The sequence below is a fragment of the Oncorhynchus nerka genome, linkage group LG2 (assembly GCF_034236695.1).
Source record: "Oncorhynchus nerka isolate Pitt River linkage group LG2, Oner_Uvic_2.0, whole genome shotgun sequence".
In the NCBI taxonomy this organism is placed as follows: Eukaryota; Metazoa; Chordata; class Actinopteri; order Salmoniformes; family Salmonidae; genus Oncorhynchus; species Oncorhynchus nerka.
In genome coordinates this window covers 10,900,516-10,919,408 of record NC_088397.1, presented here as the reverse complement: position 1 = coordinate 10,919,408, position 18,893 = coordinate 10,900,516, and the positions used below count along the sequence as shown (strand labels likewise).

At 39.0% G+C, this 18,893-nt stretch overlaps 3 protein-coding genes across 3 annotated transcripts; 1 reads left to right on the top strand and 2 right to left on the bottom strand.

Annotated features, from left to right (window-relative positions):
* Positions 1–2,472: 2,472 nt before the first annotated feature.
* LOC115126935 (gamma-crystallin M3-like) lies at positions 2,473–4,063 on the bottom strand. Its single transcript, XM_029656567.2, has 3 exons — positions 3,975–4,063; positions 3,267–3,533; positions 2,473–2,840 (listed from the first exon to the last, which is right to left on the bottom strand). Exons 1-3 carry the CDS (start codon positions 3,981–3,983, stop codon positions 2,547–2,549), a joined length of 570 nt encoding a protein of 189 aa, XP_029512427.1. The 5' UTR covers positions 3,984–4,063; the 3' UTR covers positions 2,473–2,546.
* Positions 4,064–7,116: 3,053 nt separating this feature from the next.
* Positions 7,117–18,276, top strand: LOC115126934 (uncharacterized). The gene is made up of 8 exons (XM_029656566.2): positions 7,117–7,225; positions 7,395–7,643; positions 7,808–8,083; positions 11,597–11,769; positions 12,801–12,832; positions 13,097–13,350; positions 16,736–16,978; positions 18,001–18,276. The coding sequence occupies exons 1-8, from the start codon at positions 7,211–7,213 to the stop codon at positions 18,274–18,276; spliced, it is 1,518 nt and encodes a 505-aa protein (XP_029512426.2). The 5' UTR covers positions 7,117–7,210.
* Positions 11,518–12,746, bottom strand: LOC115126938 (gamma-crystallin M3-like). Its single transcript, XM_029656570.1, has 3 exons — positions 12,641–12,746; positions 12,052–12,291; positions 11,518–11,868 (listed from the first exon to the last, which is right to left on the bottom strand). Exons 1-3 carry the CDS (start codon positions 12,647–12,649, stop codon positions 11,575–11,577), a joined length of 543 nt encoding a protein of 180 aa, XP_029512430.1. The 5' UTR covers positions 12,650–12,746; the 3' UTR covers positions 11,518–11,574.
* Positions 18,277–18,893: the final 617 nt, after the last annotated feature.

The window sequence follows — 18,893 nt, the reverse complement described above, 5'->3', positions numbered from 1 at the left end:
TGACTGTAATACATGAATTATGTAAGCAGGTAGGCGACTATACACTTTGATCTGTTCTGAAATTGAATAGCCACAATGTACTGTAAGCCTGACCCCTATCTAATACCTTACTTTTATAATACATCTATTGTGTTCAGTGAAATGGGTGGCCCCATTGTGAAGAATCCCTGACCAAGCAACATGAAGCAGCATGGAGAGGTATACCGCTGTCTGGTTGTTATGTACTGTAACGGAATACATTCGATGTCGCTACAAAAACGTATCATGCCCACAAAGAATACAGTTGAAACTATTAAAGGAGAAATGTTTCAGAAAACACACCCCAGAAAACAACAACAGAAAAAGGGATACACATCCATGCTGCACATTTGATGCTCACATACAGTCCACGTTTATGAACTACTATTATCAACGGAAATGATGTCCAACTCAAATCACAATGCAGAAGATGTTCTTCAAAGAGTTCCTCTGACAAAATATTATCAGCCACCAGAGGTCGTGGAACGTCCAATTCCTCTGACTTCTTTAAACCAGTCCACAGTCCATTGGTTATACATTACCTCTCTAATGTCTCTAACCCAGTTCATTGGTTATACATTACCTCTCTAATGTCTCTAACCCAGTTCATTGGTTATACATTACCTCTTTAACGTCTCTAAACCAGTTCATTGGTTATACATTACTTCTCTAACGTCTCTAAACCAGTTCATTGGTTATACATTACCTCTCTAACGTCTCTAACCCAGTTAATTGGTTATACATTACTTCTCTAACGTCTCTAAACCAGTTCATTGGTTATACATAACTTCTCTAACGTCTCTAAACCAGTTCATTGGTTATACATAACTTCTCTAACGTCTCTAAACCAGTTCATTGGTTATACATAACTTCTCTAACGTCTCTAAACCAGTTAATTGGTTATACATTACTTCTCTAACGTCTCTAAACCAGTTCATTGGTTATACATTACTTCTCTAACGTCTCTAAACCAGTTCATTGGTTATACATAACTTCTCTAACGTCTCTAACCCAGTTCATTGGTTATACATTACTTCTCTAAACCAATTCATTGGTTATACATTACTTCTCTAACGTCTCTAAACCAGTTAAATGGTTATACATTACTTCTCTAACATCTCTAAACCAGTTCATTGGTTATACATTACCTCTCTAACGTCTCTAAACCAGTTGAATGGTTATACATTACTTCTCAAACATCTCTAAACCAGTTCATTGGTTATACATTACCTCTCTAACGTCTCTAAACCAGTTGAATGGTTATACATTACTTCTCAAACATCTCTAAACCAGTTCATTGGTTAAGAAAGGGAGGATACCTAGTCAGTTGTACAACTGAATGCATTCAATTCCACATTTAACCCTCTGAATCAGAGAGGTGCAGGGGGCCATAATCAACATCCACGTATTTGGCACCCAGGGAACAGTGGGTTAACTGACCTGCTCAGAACAACATATTTTTACCTTGTCAGCTCGGGGATTCGATCCAGAAACCTTTTGGTTACTGTCCCATTGCTCTAACCACTAGGCTACCTGTCATTATACATCTCTTCTCTAGCTTCTCTAAACCAGTCCATTGATTATACATCCCTTCTCTAGCTTCTCTAAACCAGTCCATTGATTATACATCCCTTCTCTAGCTTCTCTAAACCAGTCCATTGATTATACATCACTTCTCTAGCTTCTCTAAACCAGTCCATTGATTATACATCACTTCTCTAGCTTCTCTAAACCAGTCCATTGATTATACATCACTTCTCTAGCTTCTCTAAACCAGTCCATTGATTATACATCACTTCTCTAGCTTCTCTAAACCAGTCCATTGATTATACATCACTTCTCTAGCTTCTCTAAACCAGTCCATTGATTATACATTTCTGAGTACAGCAGGCGTTCTGAGTACAGCAGGCGTTCTGAGTACAGCAGGCGTTCTGAGTACAGCAGGCGTTCTGAGTACAGCAGGCTTTCTGAGTACAGCAGGCGTTCTGAGTACAGCAGGCTTTCTGAGTACAGCAGGCTTTCTGAGTAGGCGTTCAGCAGGCTGAGTTTCTGAGTACAGCAGGCGTTCAGCAGGCGTTCTGAGTACAGCAGGCTTTCTGAGTACAGCAGGCGTTCTGAGTACAGCAGGCTTTCTGAGTACAGCAGGCTTTCTGAGTAATATAATTTGATGTACTGTAACATTGGTTAACTTTGAATCAATTGAGCCAGTGAGAAAATGCATATATATATATATATAGAGAGAGAGAGAGAGAGAGAGATTTTTTTTTTGCTATTGATAAATGAATGTTATGTGCACATTTGGTGTATCAAAATCAAATGATTACTTTTTTTTAAATGACTTTTTTTCTTTCAGACCATTTGAAACCCCTCTCCAGACACCTGTCAGAATAAACCAGTGTAATTTAAACACCATGGGTAGATTAGACTTGATAGAAAAAAGAAGAGAACAGGTACTTCAAAATAAGAGTTTTATTACATTCAATGAGAATTGTGCCTTTTGGATGTCAGGACAGCAGGAATCTCAGGCATCAATGCCGCTGACCCTCACAGGCATCCATGATCCTTCTGATGGAGCGAACTCTCATCATGGTGCTCATGCCCATGTCTCTGATACTCCTGTACTCTCCAGGCCTCACGTACATCATCCTGCCTCTGAAATGGGGCTGCTCGTACATGAGCCAGTGTCCGTCCATCACGTTGCAGGACTGCATCTCGGACATGCGGTAACGCTCCTGGATGGACTCGCAGTCTTCCATCAGCTCGTGCATCTGGCCTCCGAAGCTCTCCTTCTCGTACAGCCTCATTCTGAACTGTCCCCGGTGCTGTTGGGGAGGGAGAACATTGACAGTTACTACCGGGTGTGTACTCTACGCTTCCAGTATTATAAGTATCATTGCTTGTCAGATGACTTATACAGTAATAGAGGCCTGGACCACGTTCATTAGGGACAAACTGTTTTGATAATACCTAAACTTGTTCAATTAGAAGACATATTTGAGTTTTCTGTTACAAAACGTTTGGCTACGGTGTGCCCTTCTGAACACGACCCAGGTGAACAGCACGTCAAGTATCAGATGTACAGAGTCCTAGTAAGTCAAACTTCATCACCATTCACGAACATCTAGCTACTCAAAAATATAAAAATGCACTCTTTATATGAAGAGAAATAGCATGAACAACATCATAAATATAATCATGTCATCATCAAACACAAGGAGACGGTGGAACTCCAACTGTGGACGTCTTACCATTGGGATCATGCGGCAGGAACGGATGGACTCCAGCATGGTCATATCCCCCATGCCCATCACGGAGCCCATACGTTGGAAGTCGGAGTACTCTCCCCTCTTCAGGAACATCTGGTTGCCCATGAAGTTGGAGCGGTCGTAGATGACGAAGCAGCCCATTTCCACCCTGACCGACTGGCAGCGGTTTAGGTACATGTTGAGGTCGGGGCAGTCGCTGCTGGTCTCATAGCTGCGACCCTGGAAGTTCCTGTCCTCATAGAAGATGATCTGAGAGGGTGATTTGATTGAGAAAATGATTTAACCTATGACCTCTTCACCTATGTTGAGAAGATTATAAAGGCTATGATTTTAAATGTTTTACATAATTAACATTTACATTACATTTAAGTCATTTAGCAGACGCTCTTATATAGTTAATCATTATTTATTGATTGTGATTAATTTGTCATTACTATTCATAATTAAAAACATCATTATAAATTCTTAACTTTGTATATAATGCATATCAACTGCATGATCTCATATAGTAACTCTATATTATTTTAATAAAACAAAAATAGTTTAGCATTATTTAGCTGAAAAACGTTGCTTTATTCTCACAGATTGATATGATTAGGATTTTGTGGTTATAGCTGCTATGCAAGACACTATATTCATATCTCAATGGCCAGCTCTTATAGTGAATACAAATCCCCTGCCCTGTATTACCCTGGTCATGGCTACGCTGGTTTAGCTTGATGGTGAAGCTTGATTAGATGACAGGCAGAAGACACGGTGTGTTGTGTCGATCCAGTGGCACTTTTATATTGACATTGGGTCCACAGGGCACCTTGCATACCTTTGTGCTAAATAGCATGAGTCATCACAAGGCCCACGTGGGGCTTGTATACATTTTACACAGCACATCTACATGAGTTATTATTGGATGCTGAATGCAGCATGGGGGCCAGGTATTGTTCTCATCAGAAATAGAGCATGGCGTATTATTCAGTTTGGGTGATTATGCTAGATGGTACTTTACCAGGTCAAAATACAGTTACATTATATTTACTAGTGAACTTGGTCACACTTAATAAACTTTGTCCCACTAAGTGAACTTGGTCACACTTAGTAAACTTGCTCACACTTAGTGAACTTGGTCACACTAAGTGAATTTGGTCCCACTTAATGAACTTGGTCCCACTTAATGAACTTGGTCCCACTTAATGAACTTGGCCCCACTTAATGAACTTGGTCACACTTAGTGAACTTGGTCACACTTTATATTAAGTTGCACAAACACCATATAGCTAGTTACCTGACATTGTATTTATTGGGGTGATTACATATCTACACAGTATACTGAGAACAGTATTTGACCAGTTTCTATTTAATTCAATAATTGTTGATAAACCTTATCTGTTGAAATGTTTACAGTTGAAAGCTTTGGACTATAAGGTTCGATCTGCATTTTTGTCAGGCTTGAGTTATTGACATAGCCTTGTTCTTTTCAATGTTATCATCCTATGTATACTCTAATTACCCCAATTCATGTTAAGTTCAAAAGAATACAAGATAAAAATGGCTGACACCATTCAAACCAATGAGGGTTCAAAACTTTAAAGCCAATTTTCTCAGAATCATCTTTTTGTAGATAGAACCTTATAGTCCCAAGCTGTCGATTTTGGTTAGCAATATATAGTTATAGAGTTGCTGCATATCATAAATGAAAGAAATGTGAACACATTTTTAGTTCAACTCAAGCACAGCATTTCTCAGCAGGACAAAGACGATGTAGATAGAGGGTTATTTTAAAGGTGGGTGTATGACTTCATGAGGACAAGCACTGGATGAAGAAACATGACTATTTGGCAGCTTTACTGGTCTCACCACATTAATAACATAACATCAACAACGTCCTGGTTCTTCTCAAAATAATACAAAATAAGAATCAGAGGACAAAGTCATTATCAGGTCAATAATGAAATAATAAAACACTACTGATTCCCTACATTTTAGAAATACATACACTACCGGTCAAAAGTTTTAGAACACCTATTGATTCAAGGGTTTTTCTTTATTTGTACTATTTTCTACATTGTAGAATAATAGTGAAGACATCAAAATTATGAAATAAGACATATGGAATTATGTAGTAACCAAAAAATATTTAAATATATTTTATATTCTTCAAATAGCCACCCTTTGCATTGATCACAGCTTTATACACTCTTGGAATTCTCTCAACCAGCTTCATGAGGTAGTCACCTGGAATGCATTTCAATTAACAGATGTGCCCTCTTAAAAGTTAATTTGAGGAATTTCTTTCCTTCAGTTGTGTTGTGACAAGGTAGGGGGTATACAGAAGATAGCCCTAATTGGTAAAATACCATATTATAGCAAGAACAGCTCAAATAAGCAAAGAGAAATGGCAGTCCATCATTACTTTAAGACATGAAGGTCAGTCAACCCAAAACATTTCAAGAACTTTGAAAGTTTCTTCAAGTGCAGTCGCAAAAACCATCAAGCGCCATAATGAAACTGGCTCTCATGAGAACCGCCACAGGAATGGAAGACCAAAAGTTACCTCTGCTGCAGAGGATAAGTTCATTAGATTTACCATCCTCAGAAATTGCAGCCCAAATAAATGGTTTATACAGTTCAAGTAACAAACGCATCTCAACAACAACTGTTCAGAGGAGACTGTGAATTAGACCTTCATGGTCGAATTGCTGCAAAGAAACCACCACTAAAGGAAACTAAGAAGAAGAAGAGACTTGCTTGGGCCAAGAAACACGAGCAATGGACGTTAGACTGGTGGAAATGTGTCCTTTGGTCTGATGAGTCCAAATTGGAGATCTTTGGTTCCAACCACTGTATCTTTGTGAGACTCGGTGGGGGTTGAACGGATGATCTCTGCATGTGTATTTCCCACAGTAAAGCATAGAGGAGGAGGTGTTATGGTGTGGGGGTGCTTTGCTGGTGACACTGTCTATCATTTATTTAGAATTCAAGGCACACTTAACCAGCATGGCTACCACAGAATTCTGCAGCGATACGCCATCCCATCTGGTTTGGGCTTAATGGGACTATCATTTGTTTTTCAACAGGACCCAACACACCTCCAGGCTGTGTAAGGGCTACTTTACTTAGAAGGAGAGTGATGGAGTACTGCATCAGATGACCTGGCCTCCACAATCCCCTGCCCTCAACCAATTGAGATGGTTTGGGATGAGTCTGACCACAGAGTGAAGGAAAAGCAGCCAACAAGTGCTCAGGATATGTGGGAACTCTTTCAAGACTGTTGTAAAAGCATTCCAGATGAATCTGGTTGAGAGAATGCTAAGAGTGTGCAAAGCTGTCATCAATACATAGGGTTGCTATTTGCTACATAGGGTTGCTAGTTGCTATTATATTTTGATTTGTTTAACACTTTTTTGGTTACTACATTATTCCATATGTGTTATTTCATAGTTCTGATGCCTTCACTATTATTCTACAATATAGAAAATAGTACAAATAAAGAAAAACCCTTGAATAAGTAGGTGTTCTAAAACTTTTGACCGGTAGTGTACATAGTGCCATAAAAAAAACGATCCAGTAAAATAATACCTCACAATAAAATAATGCTACAATGTACATTGAATTCCATCTCAGTTCCATCTCAATTGATCTGGAATATTTGATAAAATACTAATATACTACTTCAGCTAGTATTAGGGTAGCTAGGGTTAGCTGGAAACAAACATGATCCTCTATTTTACCCCCAGTGACATAGTTATAAATGTGGCATTCAGTACGTGACACTATAGGACTGGCTTGCACAACAATATAGAATGATGACTCATGGAGTTCTAGAACAATAAATATGGAGATGTGAATGCGGTCCAAGGTATAAAAGGGACAGGAGGTTGATGGTCCAGCATTCCATCTGAAATTGGATAAGAGATTGGATCACCATCACCATGACCATGGGCAAGGTAAGTGCCACTGCAAGTCTTCCTCCATGCCCATCTCTCTGGGTCTATCCAAGCAGCCCTGCATCCAAAGAAGACTGTCGGATCGGAAACACAAGGCATTGCTAATCAAATGAGCATCAGTGCACTAATTTCAACATATCGAGCACTAACTGTGTGATTGTCTGTGTAGATCATCTTCTACGAGGACAAGAACTTCCAGGGTCGTTCCTATGAGACCAGCAACGACTGCGCTGAGGTCACCTCCTACCTGAGCAGGTGCAACTCCTGCAGGGTGGAGAGCGGCTGCTTCATGGTCTATGAGCGCCCCAACTTCATGGGTCACCAGATGATGGTTAGGAGAGGAGAGTACCCCGACAACCAGCGCCTGATGGGTATGACCATGAGCGACTGCATCAGGTCCTGTCGTAACATCCCCAGTGTAAGTAATGGAGTGTGTAGCTGCTTCTTAGCTGATGCAGATAGTTTCAACAGCAAGGGTCATGAACTCATGTCATCAACAAGATTTGACATTTAAATGTATGAGTCCACCGGTTGGATCTACAGTAGTTCCATATCTGTCTGACCTGTTGCTTTTATCAACAGTATAGGGGCCAGTTCAGAATGAGGATGTATGAGAGGGAGAACTTCGGAGGCCAGATGCACGAGCTGATGGACGACTGTGACTCCATCCAGGAGCGTTACCGCATGTCTGACTGCCAGTCCTGCAACGTGATGGAGGGCCACTGGCTCATGTACGAGCAGCCCCACTTCAAAGGCAGGCAGATGTACGTGAGGCCCGGAGAGTACAGGAACCTCAGAGAGATGGGAAACAGCTCCATGAATAGATTCATGTCGGTTAGACGTATCACTGATTCCTGTTAAAATCACAACTTTTTAGTTTAACTTAATAAAGTGTTACATTTGTAATTATTCCTGATGTGTCCTAGTTCATTAAAACAGAGCATAACAACCATCTCATCAATCAAATGGAACCATTAGTAAGACAAGTGCATAAGGTCTGGTGTCTGCCATGAGCCAATAGGCTTGGAAAGTGGACATGTCACGAAGAGGAATATGGAACCATTAGTAAGACAAGTGCATAAGGTCTGGTGTCTGCCATGAGCCAATAGGCTTGGAAAGTGGACATGTCACGAAGAGGACAATGGAACCATTAGTGAATACACCTTATCAGTTCTGGGGGTAACATTACACTTGACAGCAAAGAACGGTGAGACAGCTAACTAGCTGTAAATTAGTGAATTGTTTTGGCCTGCAGATTAGCGATGTTAGTTAGCCAGCTAGGCCAAGTTATTTACAGATCGTTAACAGACACTCCTAAACTCTTTTACTAGCTACTGTACGACTGTTGTGTCAAGAACATGCCTCCAACAATGACAAGGAGTTGTGTTTGTGTTTACATTTCAGGAGTTAAGGAGTTGCAGTTGTGTTTACATTTGACAGACTGTGATATAATCCACTTTCTAAGTGAATGGTGCTGGTTATAGTTTTAGAAGGCTACAGCACTAACCTGTAAACATGTACTGTACATGCTAAACCACTCCTTTACAAAGACCACTTCCATTTTAATCAGGCATGCTAAACCACTCCTTTACAAAGACCACTTCCATTTTAATCAGGCATGCTAATTTGACAAAGGGACATGGTGTCACCGCCATTCAAAATGTTGAGATAATCTGTAATTAGATTCAATGACAAAGAATTTAATCTGAATCCATAAATAAATTCAGTAAATATAATGCAATATGTTTAGAAAGGGGATAGATCACAAATATAAGCATTATTGCAGCCACCTTATCAGTTTTAGAGTTCTATGAGTTTTGGATGCAGCGTTATGTTAGCTAACAAAGAGCGGTGCAGGAGCTACCTAACTAAAAAAGCTTCATTGTTTCACCCCAGGTACCAAAGTTAGTTAGCTGGCTAGCAAAATGTACATACACTTAGTTAGCAACCTCTCCTTCACTCTCTTGCTGCAGTAGCTATCCTAGGAAAAATGGTAGGCTGGCCTGATTTATTAAATTCAACAAAGTTTCAACTTAGATTCCTTTGTTTGTGTAACTCATAATAATCAAGTAAATTCAAAATAAGTTAAAGGCTTAGACAACATGATGGCCAAATTATATTTTGTTAGTTCTTTTTTACAGTAGGTTGCATACTCTACCCCTCAAATGGTACTTTCAGTAGTTTGACCAGCAGATTCCATGTTGGAAGAGCTGACTTTGCCGGTTATTAGAATTACTGACCATTTGCTACTGTAAGAACGAAGGGCATTAAGTTCAATAACCCAAGATGTACGAAATTCACGATGAGCCAAATTACCCATAATCCCCAAAACATAGAGCAAGTGAATGTTGTGGCCCTGTACATAATGAAGTTGTCTGTACAATGTACCTTTTTTATTTACAAATGTTCCTTTTTAGATCAATTTACTTAATTGCATTACCTAAGTTCAACTCAAGATGATGTCACAGACACCTACCGTATATGAGTTTCTATCATTCATATGGACTATCCATTATTCTGGTGCCTGGTGGGCTTCAGAATAATGTCTAGATGTAAACATGGTAATAATCATCAGAGCTGTGTTTGAATCTGTATCAGGGTAGTAAGGTGGCAGCGTGCACCTAAGTTGGCTCTGATATAAACATATACAGTATATGCAATATTAGTTGTTTCAGAAATAAGCATGGTGTATATTTTAGGACTACAATATAAACAAGTCTCCTAAACCAAAAGCATTTTTTCATTAATTGACACTAAAGGAAATATAGTGCCTTCAGAAAGTATTCACACCCCTTCACTTTTCCACATTTTGTCATGTTACAGATTGAATTTAAAATGGATTAAATTGAGATTTTTTGGGGTCACTGGCCTACACATAATAGCCCATAATGTCAAATTGGAATTATGTTTTTCTAAATTGTTACAGATTTATTAAAAATGAAAAGCTGAAATGTCTTGAGTCAATAAGTATTCAACCCCTTTGTTATGGAAAGCCTAACAAGTCACACAATAAGTTGCATGGACTCACTGTATCCAATAATAGTGTTTAACATGATTTTTCAATGACTACCTCATCTCTGTATCTTGTAGGAGAGGAAGGAAACCGCTCAAGGATATCACCATGAGGCCAATGATGACTTTAAAACAGTTACAGAGTTTCATGGCTGTGATAGGATAAAACTGAGGATGAATCAACAACATTGTACTTACTCCACAATACTAACTAATTAACAGCCTTTACAGAATAAAAAATATACCAAAACATGCATCCTGTTTGCAACAAAGCACTTAAGTAATACAAAATTAACTTTATATCCTGAATACAAAGTGTTATGTTTGGGGCAAATCCAATACAACACATTACTGAGTACCACTCTCCATATTTTCAAGCATAGTGGTCCCTGCATCATGTTATGGGTATGCTTGTCATCGTTAAGGACTGGGGAGTTTTTCAGGATACAAAAGAAACAGAATGGAGCTAAGCACAGGTAAACTCCTAGAAGAAAACCTGGTTCAGTCTGCTTTCCACCAGACACTGGGAGATTAATTCCCCTTTCAGCAGGACAATAACCTCAAACAAGGCCAAATCTACACTGGAGTTGCTTACTAAGAAGACAATGAATGTTCCTGAGTGGTCAAGTTACAGTATTGACTTAAATCTACTTGGAAATCTATGGCAAGACCTGAAAATGGTTGTCTAGCAGTAATCAACAACCAATTTCACAGAGCTTGAAGAATTTTGAAAAGAATAATGGGCCAATGTTGCACAATCCACTTTTGGAAAGCTCTTAGAGACTTACCCAGAAGGACACACAGCTGTAATCGCTGCCAAAGGTGTTTATACAAAGTATTGAATACTTATATAAAATGGGATATTTCTGTATTTAATTTGCAATAAATGTGCAAAAATATCTAAAAACATATTTTCACTTGGTTGTTACAGGGTATTGTTTGTAGATGGGGGAGATTGTTGTTATTTTGTATTATTCAGCCTGTGACACAACAAAGTGTGGAATAAGATAAGCGGTATGAATACTTTCTGAAGGAATAAGATAAGCGGTATGAATACTTTCTGAAGGAATAAGATAAGCGGTATGAATACTTTCTGAAGGAATAAGATAAGCGGTATGAATACTTTCTGAAGGAATAAGATAAGCGGTATGAATACTTTCTGAAGGAATAAGATAAGCGGTATGAATACTTTCTGAAGGCACTAGAGACTAAATATTATCATTCACTTGTACTAGAATGATCATTCAAGTTTAGGTAAGTAATACATAGACAATGAAACATGCATTTCAATTATCCAATATTTATTTTGAATGCCAGAAAAATAAGAATCTCAGACTTCAATGATGCTGGCTCTCGCAGGAATCCAGGACACGTCTCATGGAGGTGTATCTGTTCACGGAGCTGTTGCCCATCTCTCTGAGGTTCCTGTACTCTCCAGGCCTCACGTACATCTGCCTGCCTTTGAAGTGGGGCTGCTCGTACATGAGCCAGTGGCCCTCCATCACGTTGCAGGACTGGCAGTCAGACATGCGGTAACGCTCCTGGATGGAGTCACAGTCGTCCATCATCTCGTGCATCTGACCCCCAAAGTTCTCTCTCTCATAGACCTGCATCCTGAACTGTCCTTTGTGCTGTAAAGTTAATAAGGAAACATATTTAAAGTAAGAACATGATCAAAGTAATTAAATAGGAATCTGATCAGTTTACAATCAAATACTTACATATTTTGATACATTGTATTAAGCTATATATACTATACATATGACACTATAAATGCATCATATATAAGTTGTTTTCCAATAGAGCCATCTTACCATGGGGATCATACGGCAGGAGCGAACAGAGTCAGACATGCCCATACGCTGGTAGTCACCATACTCTCCTCTCCTCACAAAGTACTGGTTTCCCTGGAAGTTGGAGCGGTCGTACACCATGAAGCAGCCGCTCTCCACCTTGCAGGAGTTGCACCTGCTCAGGTAGGAGGTCAACTCAGGGCAGTCTGAGCTGGTCTCATAGGAACGACCCTGGAAGTTCCTGTCCTCGTAGAAGATGATCTGGAGCAACCAACGAAAAGGCATCAATCACAACACAGAGAGGAAAAGGATATGCCTCAAATCAAAAGTCATTTTTAATCAACTAAATAATTAAATATTGAAATGTAAACAATTTGTTCTGTAAGAAGAACGACTGGTAATTCATTTAGTAAATCAACAATGAAATGGTCAAATGTAGAAATGAGGCCCACACAAACTCAGCCATGAAGAACAGCTGTTCAAATGTCATTGAACGTTACTGAACATAAAAAAACATCAAAACTGTAACTTAACAATTCTAAAATAAATAAATAAAATAAAGTAAATTGCTAATGTATCAGGCAGAACATCCAGCTATACAGCACTGTACCTTGGCCATGGTGTTTGTTTGCTGCGGCTCTGGGATGTTGTCCAATAGGCCATGTTCACTCAAGCTTTTATACCTTATACCATTTCAAATGGCTTTTTGTTATTCAAATTCCCCATCCTGATGAATAAGCAGGATGCTTCTTGCTGTTGATTCTGTGCAGCTGTGTCCTTGGCTGGCACAAGCAGAGAGACAGTGGGCACGAATACTGTATTAGAAATATCATGTGATCATAGGTATTTAAAACATGCAGCTGTTTTTATCATATTTTAACAAGAGTATTTACAAACACTTTTTACATGTATTGGATTGTGTTTTACAAAAGACCAACACTTTTCACCACCATTATAATTGGTTAGGAGTATGAAATATATGGTGCAATATTTTTTTCTTCATTTTTTTAGGATCTTAATGATTTGTGTATTGTATTTAACATACACATTTTAAGGGGGAGGTGAGAATGTGTCTGTCACCATCACAACTGTTTTGAGAGGTGGATGTCAACAGGCCTGGGAGCAGATGGGGTCACGAGGTCATGTTCAGTTAATCCTGCAGTGACTCAACCTATAGGGGGACAGAGGCTAGGGGAACTCAGAGTAAGGAGACCAACCCAGCAGTTTACTTATCATTATTTAACACACACACCAGTAGAAATTCACTTTTTACAGCTAAAAGATGATGGCCACAGCTTACCTACGACGTTTCACAACCATGTAAGTCATCATTTTAGTCAAAGTATGATATATTTGGCCTTGAAGTGCCAATTCGGATGTTTCCGTGAGTCTTCCGTATCTTTTCCTATTAGATGATGTGCAAATTATTTTCAGCGTACGATTCGTTTCAGGGCTGGGTTTTCTCTAAACGTTACCACCCACCAGCATGGCAATGTTTTTTTTATTCCGCTGCAAAGTTCTTCCTATTCGCAAATCGACTGAGAGCCAAACAGCTTTTCTCAATAGTCTACATGTGGGTTTCTACTAGATAAAAACAGCCAAAGTCACACTTGGCTATATCATACAAATTCATGAAAACAAAAATGTGCTTTTTGGTCTTCATTTAAGGTTAGGCTAAGGTTAGCGGTGTTGTTAAGGTTAGGATTAAAGTGAGAGTTAGGTTTAAAATCCTGTTTTGTGACTTTGTGGCTGTGTTAACTAGTGACGAATCTACACTTCACCGATTTGCCATGGAGAAATTTAAAATAAGGGGGCAAAGTAAGATTTTTACGCTTTCCCTTTTTTACCAGCTAATTATCATAATCCATTGGATCACTTATTTTTAAGATAGTCTACATAGATGATTTTATAAATGGTCAAATTGTGTGATATGATTGTATTTTAGAACACCACTACACTGATTGAGTTGGATAAAAAAAAAAAATTGTACCTTTAACTAGGCAAGTCAGTTAAGAACAAAATCTTATTTACAATTACGGCCTACAATGACGGATTTAACAAGTGACATCAATAAGGGGTCATAGCTTTCACCTGGTCAGTCTACATGGAAAGAGCAGGTGTTCTTAATGTTATGTAAAGTCATTGTATAGCTAGCTAGCTAGCTTGCTGAAATGATAGAGAGAACAAAGAATATAACTATTTGATTATGTTCTTGTGCACGTCTAAATATTAATGACGTCTGGAAGCCGACACAGTTTCAATGGAATTATCAAAAACTGAAAGAGTCAGACAAATGTCAGCCCTCAACATCTCAACAACTTGTATTGGCACAGTTTAGCTGAGACTCATCTCTTGACAGGTAGGCTGGTAGTTAGTTTCTGAAATAATTATTTTCACCTGACTTAAAGTACGCCAGTCTTAGTTTAAATTGTACTCATATAACGTTCATTAGCTAGCTAAGGTTAGCATGCTAGCTAGTTACACTGACCGCTGTCAATCAGGGTTGTTATTTCTCTGCTACGCGTGGGAATCACCACCATGTTCCCATCTCCAATTCCATAATATGTTTTAGCAGTCTAAGTCAGTCTTTGAGGTGGAATCTAAACAAGAACAAGAATTTCTGCTCTACGACATGAATTACTCTAAATACTTCCTCGGAGGTGGGCCTTTATAAGCATGCCAGTAATGCAACCAATTATGAAATGATGAATGCTTGACTTTACTGATGGTTGATAGAGGACCATTAAGGGTTTTACTTTACATTCAAAGATGTTGGCTCTGATGACTAAATATGGAAAAGCTGCATGCAGTACTTGCGGTAATGATCGGCCTACATAATTATATAGAAATGCAGCCTGGTCTCAGACTAGACCTAACATAGAAAATGTATGATAACTATTTGTTTAGTATGGTTACATAAGACAGTTTGAAATCTAAGGCAACCCAAAGGATGAAAGTTCAAATCTCATCACGGACAACTTTAGCATTTTAGCTACTTACTACTTTTTAGCTACTTTGCAACTACTTAGCATGTTAGCTAAACCATTCCCCTAACCTTAATCCTTTTAGCTAACCCACATTCCCTAAACATAACACTTCCCCTAACCTTAACCTTAATCCTTTTTAGCTAACCCTACCCATTTAACCTAACTTTTACACTTAAACCTAACCTTAAACCTAACCTTAAACCTAACCTTAAACCTAACCTAGATTTTTAAAATGTATTTGTACATTTTTTATTTAATCTGTATTTACCTAGGCAAGTCAGTTAAGAACAATGTTATTTACAATGACGGCCCACCCCACCTAGCTAATGTTAGCCACCTAGCTAATGTTAGCCACCTAGCTAATGTTAGCCACCTAGCCAGAATTTGTAACATATCATACGTTTTGTAAATTCATAACATACGGTATGTTTTGCAAATTCGTAACATATAATAGGAATTGTCATTCGTAATTTATCATACGAAATTGGTGATATACCATACGAAACCTAACATATCATACTAAATGAAGTGTCTCGAATTTACGTACAGAATAATACAAAATGCTCCGAGACCAGTTTGAGAAAGGATCCAAGATGATTGAGAAATATGCTAAGTTTAGCTGAAAGGTTGTTTTTCCAGTATTTTCATTATCAAGGTTAGAGTTTAGCTCTCATTGAGTATCCATAGTTGCTTTCAGTATACATCCACTTCAATTTCTACCAAGGAATGATTTGTCCTCAAATCAGTATCAAGTAACTGTCAGAAAATCTGTTCACAGAGAGTGGTAGCGAGGCAAATATCTTGCCAATATCAACACCTGCTTATCAACACCCCGTTTATCAATTAAAAATAGGCTACGTGTTTGTAATTTCAAAAATCACAACTGAAGTAATTATTGAAAAACATAAGATACTGTATTTCAAGGCCAAGTAGCAATTTAAATGTTTGTATCATTTGAAAATGTAGTACAATACAGCAGAAACAGTTACAGATGTAAACAAAATAAAAATGTTTTTAAGTACAAATCTCACATAAACATGCAGATCATCTTTGATATCAGACGAAGAAGAAACTTGATCAAGTCCATTTTCCTCAACAAGAGTAGTGGAATAGGAAACACACTCAGTATATCCAAGATGTAAACCCCAACAGAAAAATAAATGATCATAAAGTAGTCAGAGCAGAATTCTGTGACTTAGTCCTTTATAACATTAATTTCACTGTTCCAGCAATCGTTTGTTACAGAATCATTAGACTGGAACAAAGAGAAATGAAACATGACCAAATCATTTTTGTTGATATGCAAATCGGCCTCATTTGGATATCAAAGGCTTTCCACACTCTGCACATTTTGTTTATACATAAATACTTTGACGGTGCAGCAGCTAAGAAAGTAGTAGACAGTGCTGCAAAATGGTGAAGGTAAGGTGACGCATTAAAAAACAATCTGTATTTATCAGTAATGATTGGAACTTCAATGCATATATTTATTCCATATAAATGTTGAGCATTTGGGTTTATATATTCATTCATGTGCAGCCAACACTCTTCATATTCCTGCAAACACAAAAAGTTAACATGATAATAGTTTGAAGATATGGCTTTGCCATTTTTCTATGACTTTGAGAATGTCTGAATAAAGTGTTCATGTAATATGTGATCCTGTAGTAATATGATATTTGTTTTCATCCGTAACTCTGCTTCCCATCCTTCCTTAGATCACATTCTACGAGGAAAATCATTTCCAGGGCCGCTGCTATGAGTGCAGCACCGACTGTGCCGACCTGCACTCCTACTTCAGCCGCTGCAACTCGGCGAGGGTGGAGAGCGGGGCCTGGGTGCTTTATGAGAAACCCAACTACAAGGGCTACCAATACATCCTGAGCCCAGGGGAGTACACAGACAACCAGCAATGGATGGGATTCAACGATAGTGTCAAGTCCTGCCGCGCCATCAAAAACGTAAGATGATTCCTTGCATATCCATATTTCATATCATAATTCTCTCCTCCCTCCCTCCCTCTCTCTCTCTTTTTCCCTCCCTCCCTCCCTCTCTCTCTCTCTCCATACTCTCTCTCTCTCTCTCTTCCCTCCCTCCCTCTCTCTCTCCCCATACTCTCTCTCTCTCTCTCTTTTCCCTCCCTCCCTCCCTCTCTCTCTCCATACTCTCTCTCTCTCTTCCCTCCCTCCCTCTCTCTCTCTCTCTCTCTCTCTTCCCTCCCTCCCTCCCTCTCTCTCTCTCTCTCTCTCCCACTCTTCTGTATGCCTTAAAAAAAAAAATCTTAGTCCCATAGTTCCCAACAGTTAATGTGTCTCTCATCGCAGAAACTTGTAACGCAAACCATATGCATTTAAAATTTGCTCTGAAAAATGTGTAAAAAAAAGAAGTAAAATATAATGTTTTGATATTCTCGACTAGGAGGTAAGCTATTCCTCCCTCTTGACTAATATTGTATAAAAGTCTTATGTTACAGAATGGGACTGAGATAGTGTTTCATACAGGGTTAAGTGGACCTCAGGCCCAGAATGCACCAGGGAATAACACACTGCTCTATAATCCAGCAGACAATACAAGCAGACAAAAGCAGACATTTTTGGCAGCATTTTACCCCCACGCCCATCACTTTAAGAGGAAATATGCCAAGAAAACTTTAAAGGGGCATTTTCCGTTAATAGTTCATGCCCTTCGAACACGAAAAGAGACTAACAAATCCACGTTAAACATGCTACAACGTCATTTAAATTTGAATGAGTTGTTCTATATTTAAAATAATTTATTGACCAACATAAGTGAAGATGATATCTTACATGTAGTTTATTATATATAACATGAATGTACGGCAGCTATAGCTAATATGATATCCAACAGAATTTCAGAAGCCTCTGAAACACCCAATAAATTATATTACAGTAGATTTGGTAAAAAACAAAATCCTAACTAACCCTTCACAATGTTTGTCTTTCTCTCCCTCTGTTCCTGCCAGGTGTATGGCAACGTGTGGAAGCTGAGGCTGTACGAGAGGCCAGACTTCGGCGGTCAGATGGTGGAGTGGGCCGAGGACTGCCCTTCTGTCTACGAGGCCTTTAAGTTCCGCGAGGTGTACTCGTGCATGGTGACCCACGGCGCCTGGGCCTTCTACGAGCTGCCGAACTACAGGGGACGCCAGTACTTCCTGGAGCGCGGCGAGTACCCCCGCCACACAGACTGGAGCGCTGCCACTGCCGCCGTGGGCTCCTTCCGCAGGATCGCTGAGTTCTAGGGCCCTTTGACCTTTGAGCCTGGGATCGAGTTGTTCTCTGGTCTTATTGAGTCTGTGTGACATGATCCAATAAAAAAATTCACTATTTGCAAATGTCAAACTCGTTTTGTGATCTGTTGAGGTGAGATACAAACATGTGCAAAAGTTAACATCAATGTTCCATGAGTTTGGTGGTAGGACACTATGATCCTACCACAATGCTAAACTTTTCTGACAAGTCAATTTCATAAGCGACCTTCTGAGTATTCTGAATGTCAATTAACAAACTGCCAAGCAAACCTAGAACATTCCCAGAGCATTAGCTAACAGTCCACAGTCCCAGGTTCTAGTTAGGGTTTGAGCTAACTTTAGGATGATAACGTCCCACAAACTTTCAAAGAATGTAACATTATTATAATTGGCAAACTTAAAGATAATGGACATAATTAAACTTTATTAGGGTATTGTCAAACATACACTACATGACCAAAAGTATCTGCTCATCGAACATCTCATTTCAAAATCATGGGCATTAATATGGAGTTGGTTCCCCTCCTTTGCTGCCATTACAACCTCCACTCTTCTGGGAAGGCTTTCAACTAGATGTTGGAACATTGCTGCGGGGACTTGCTTCCATT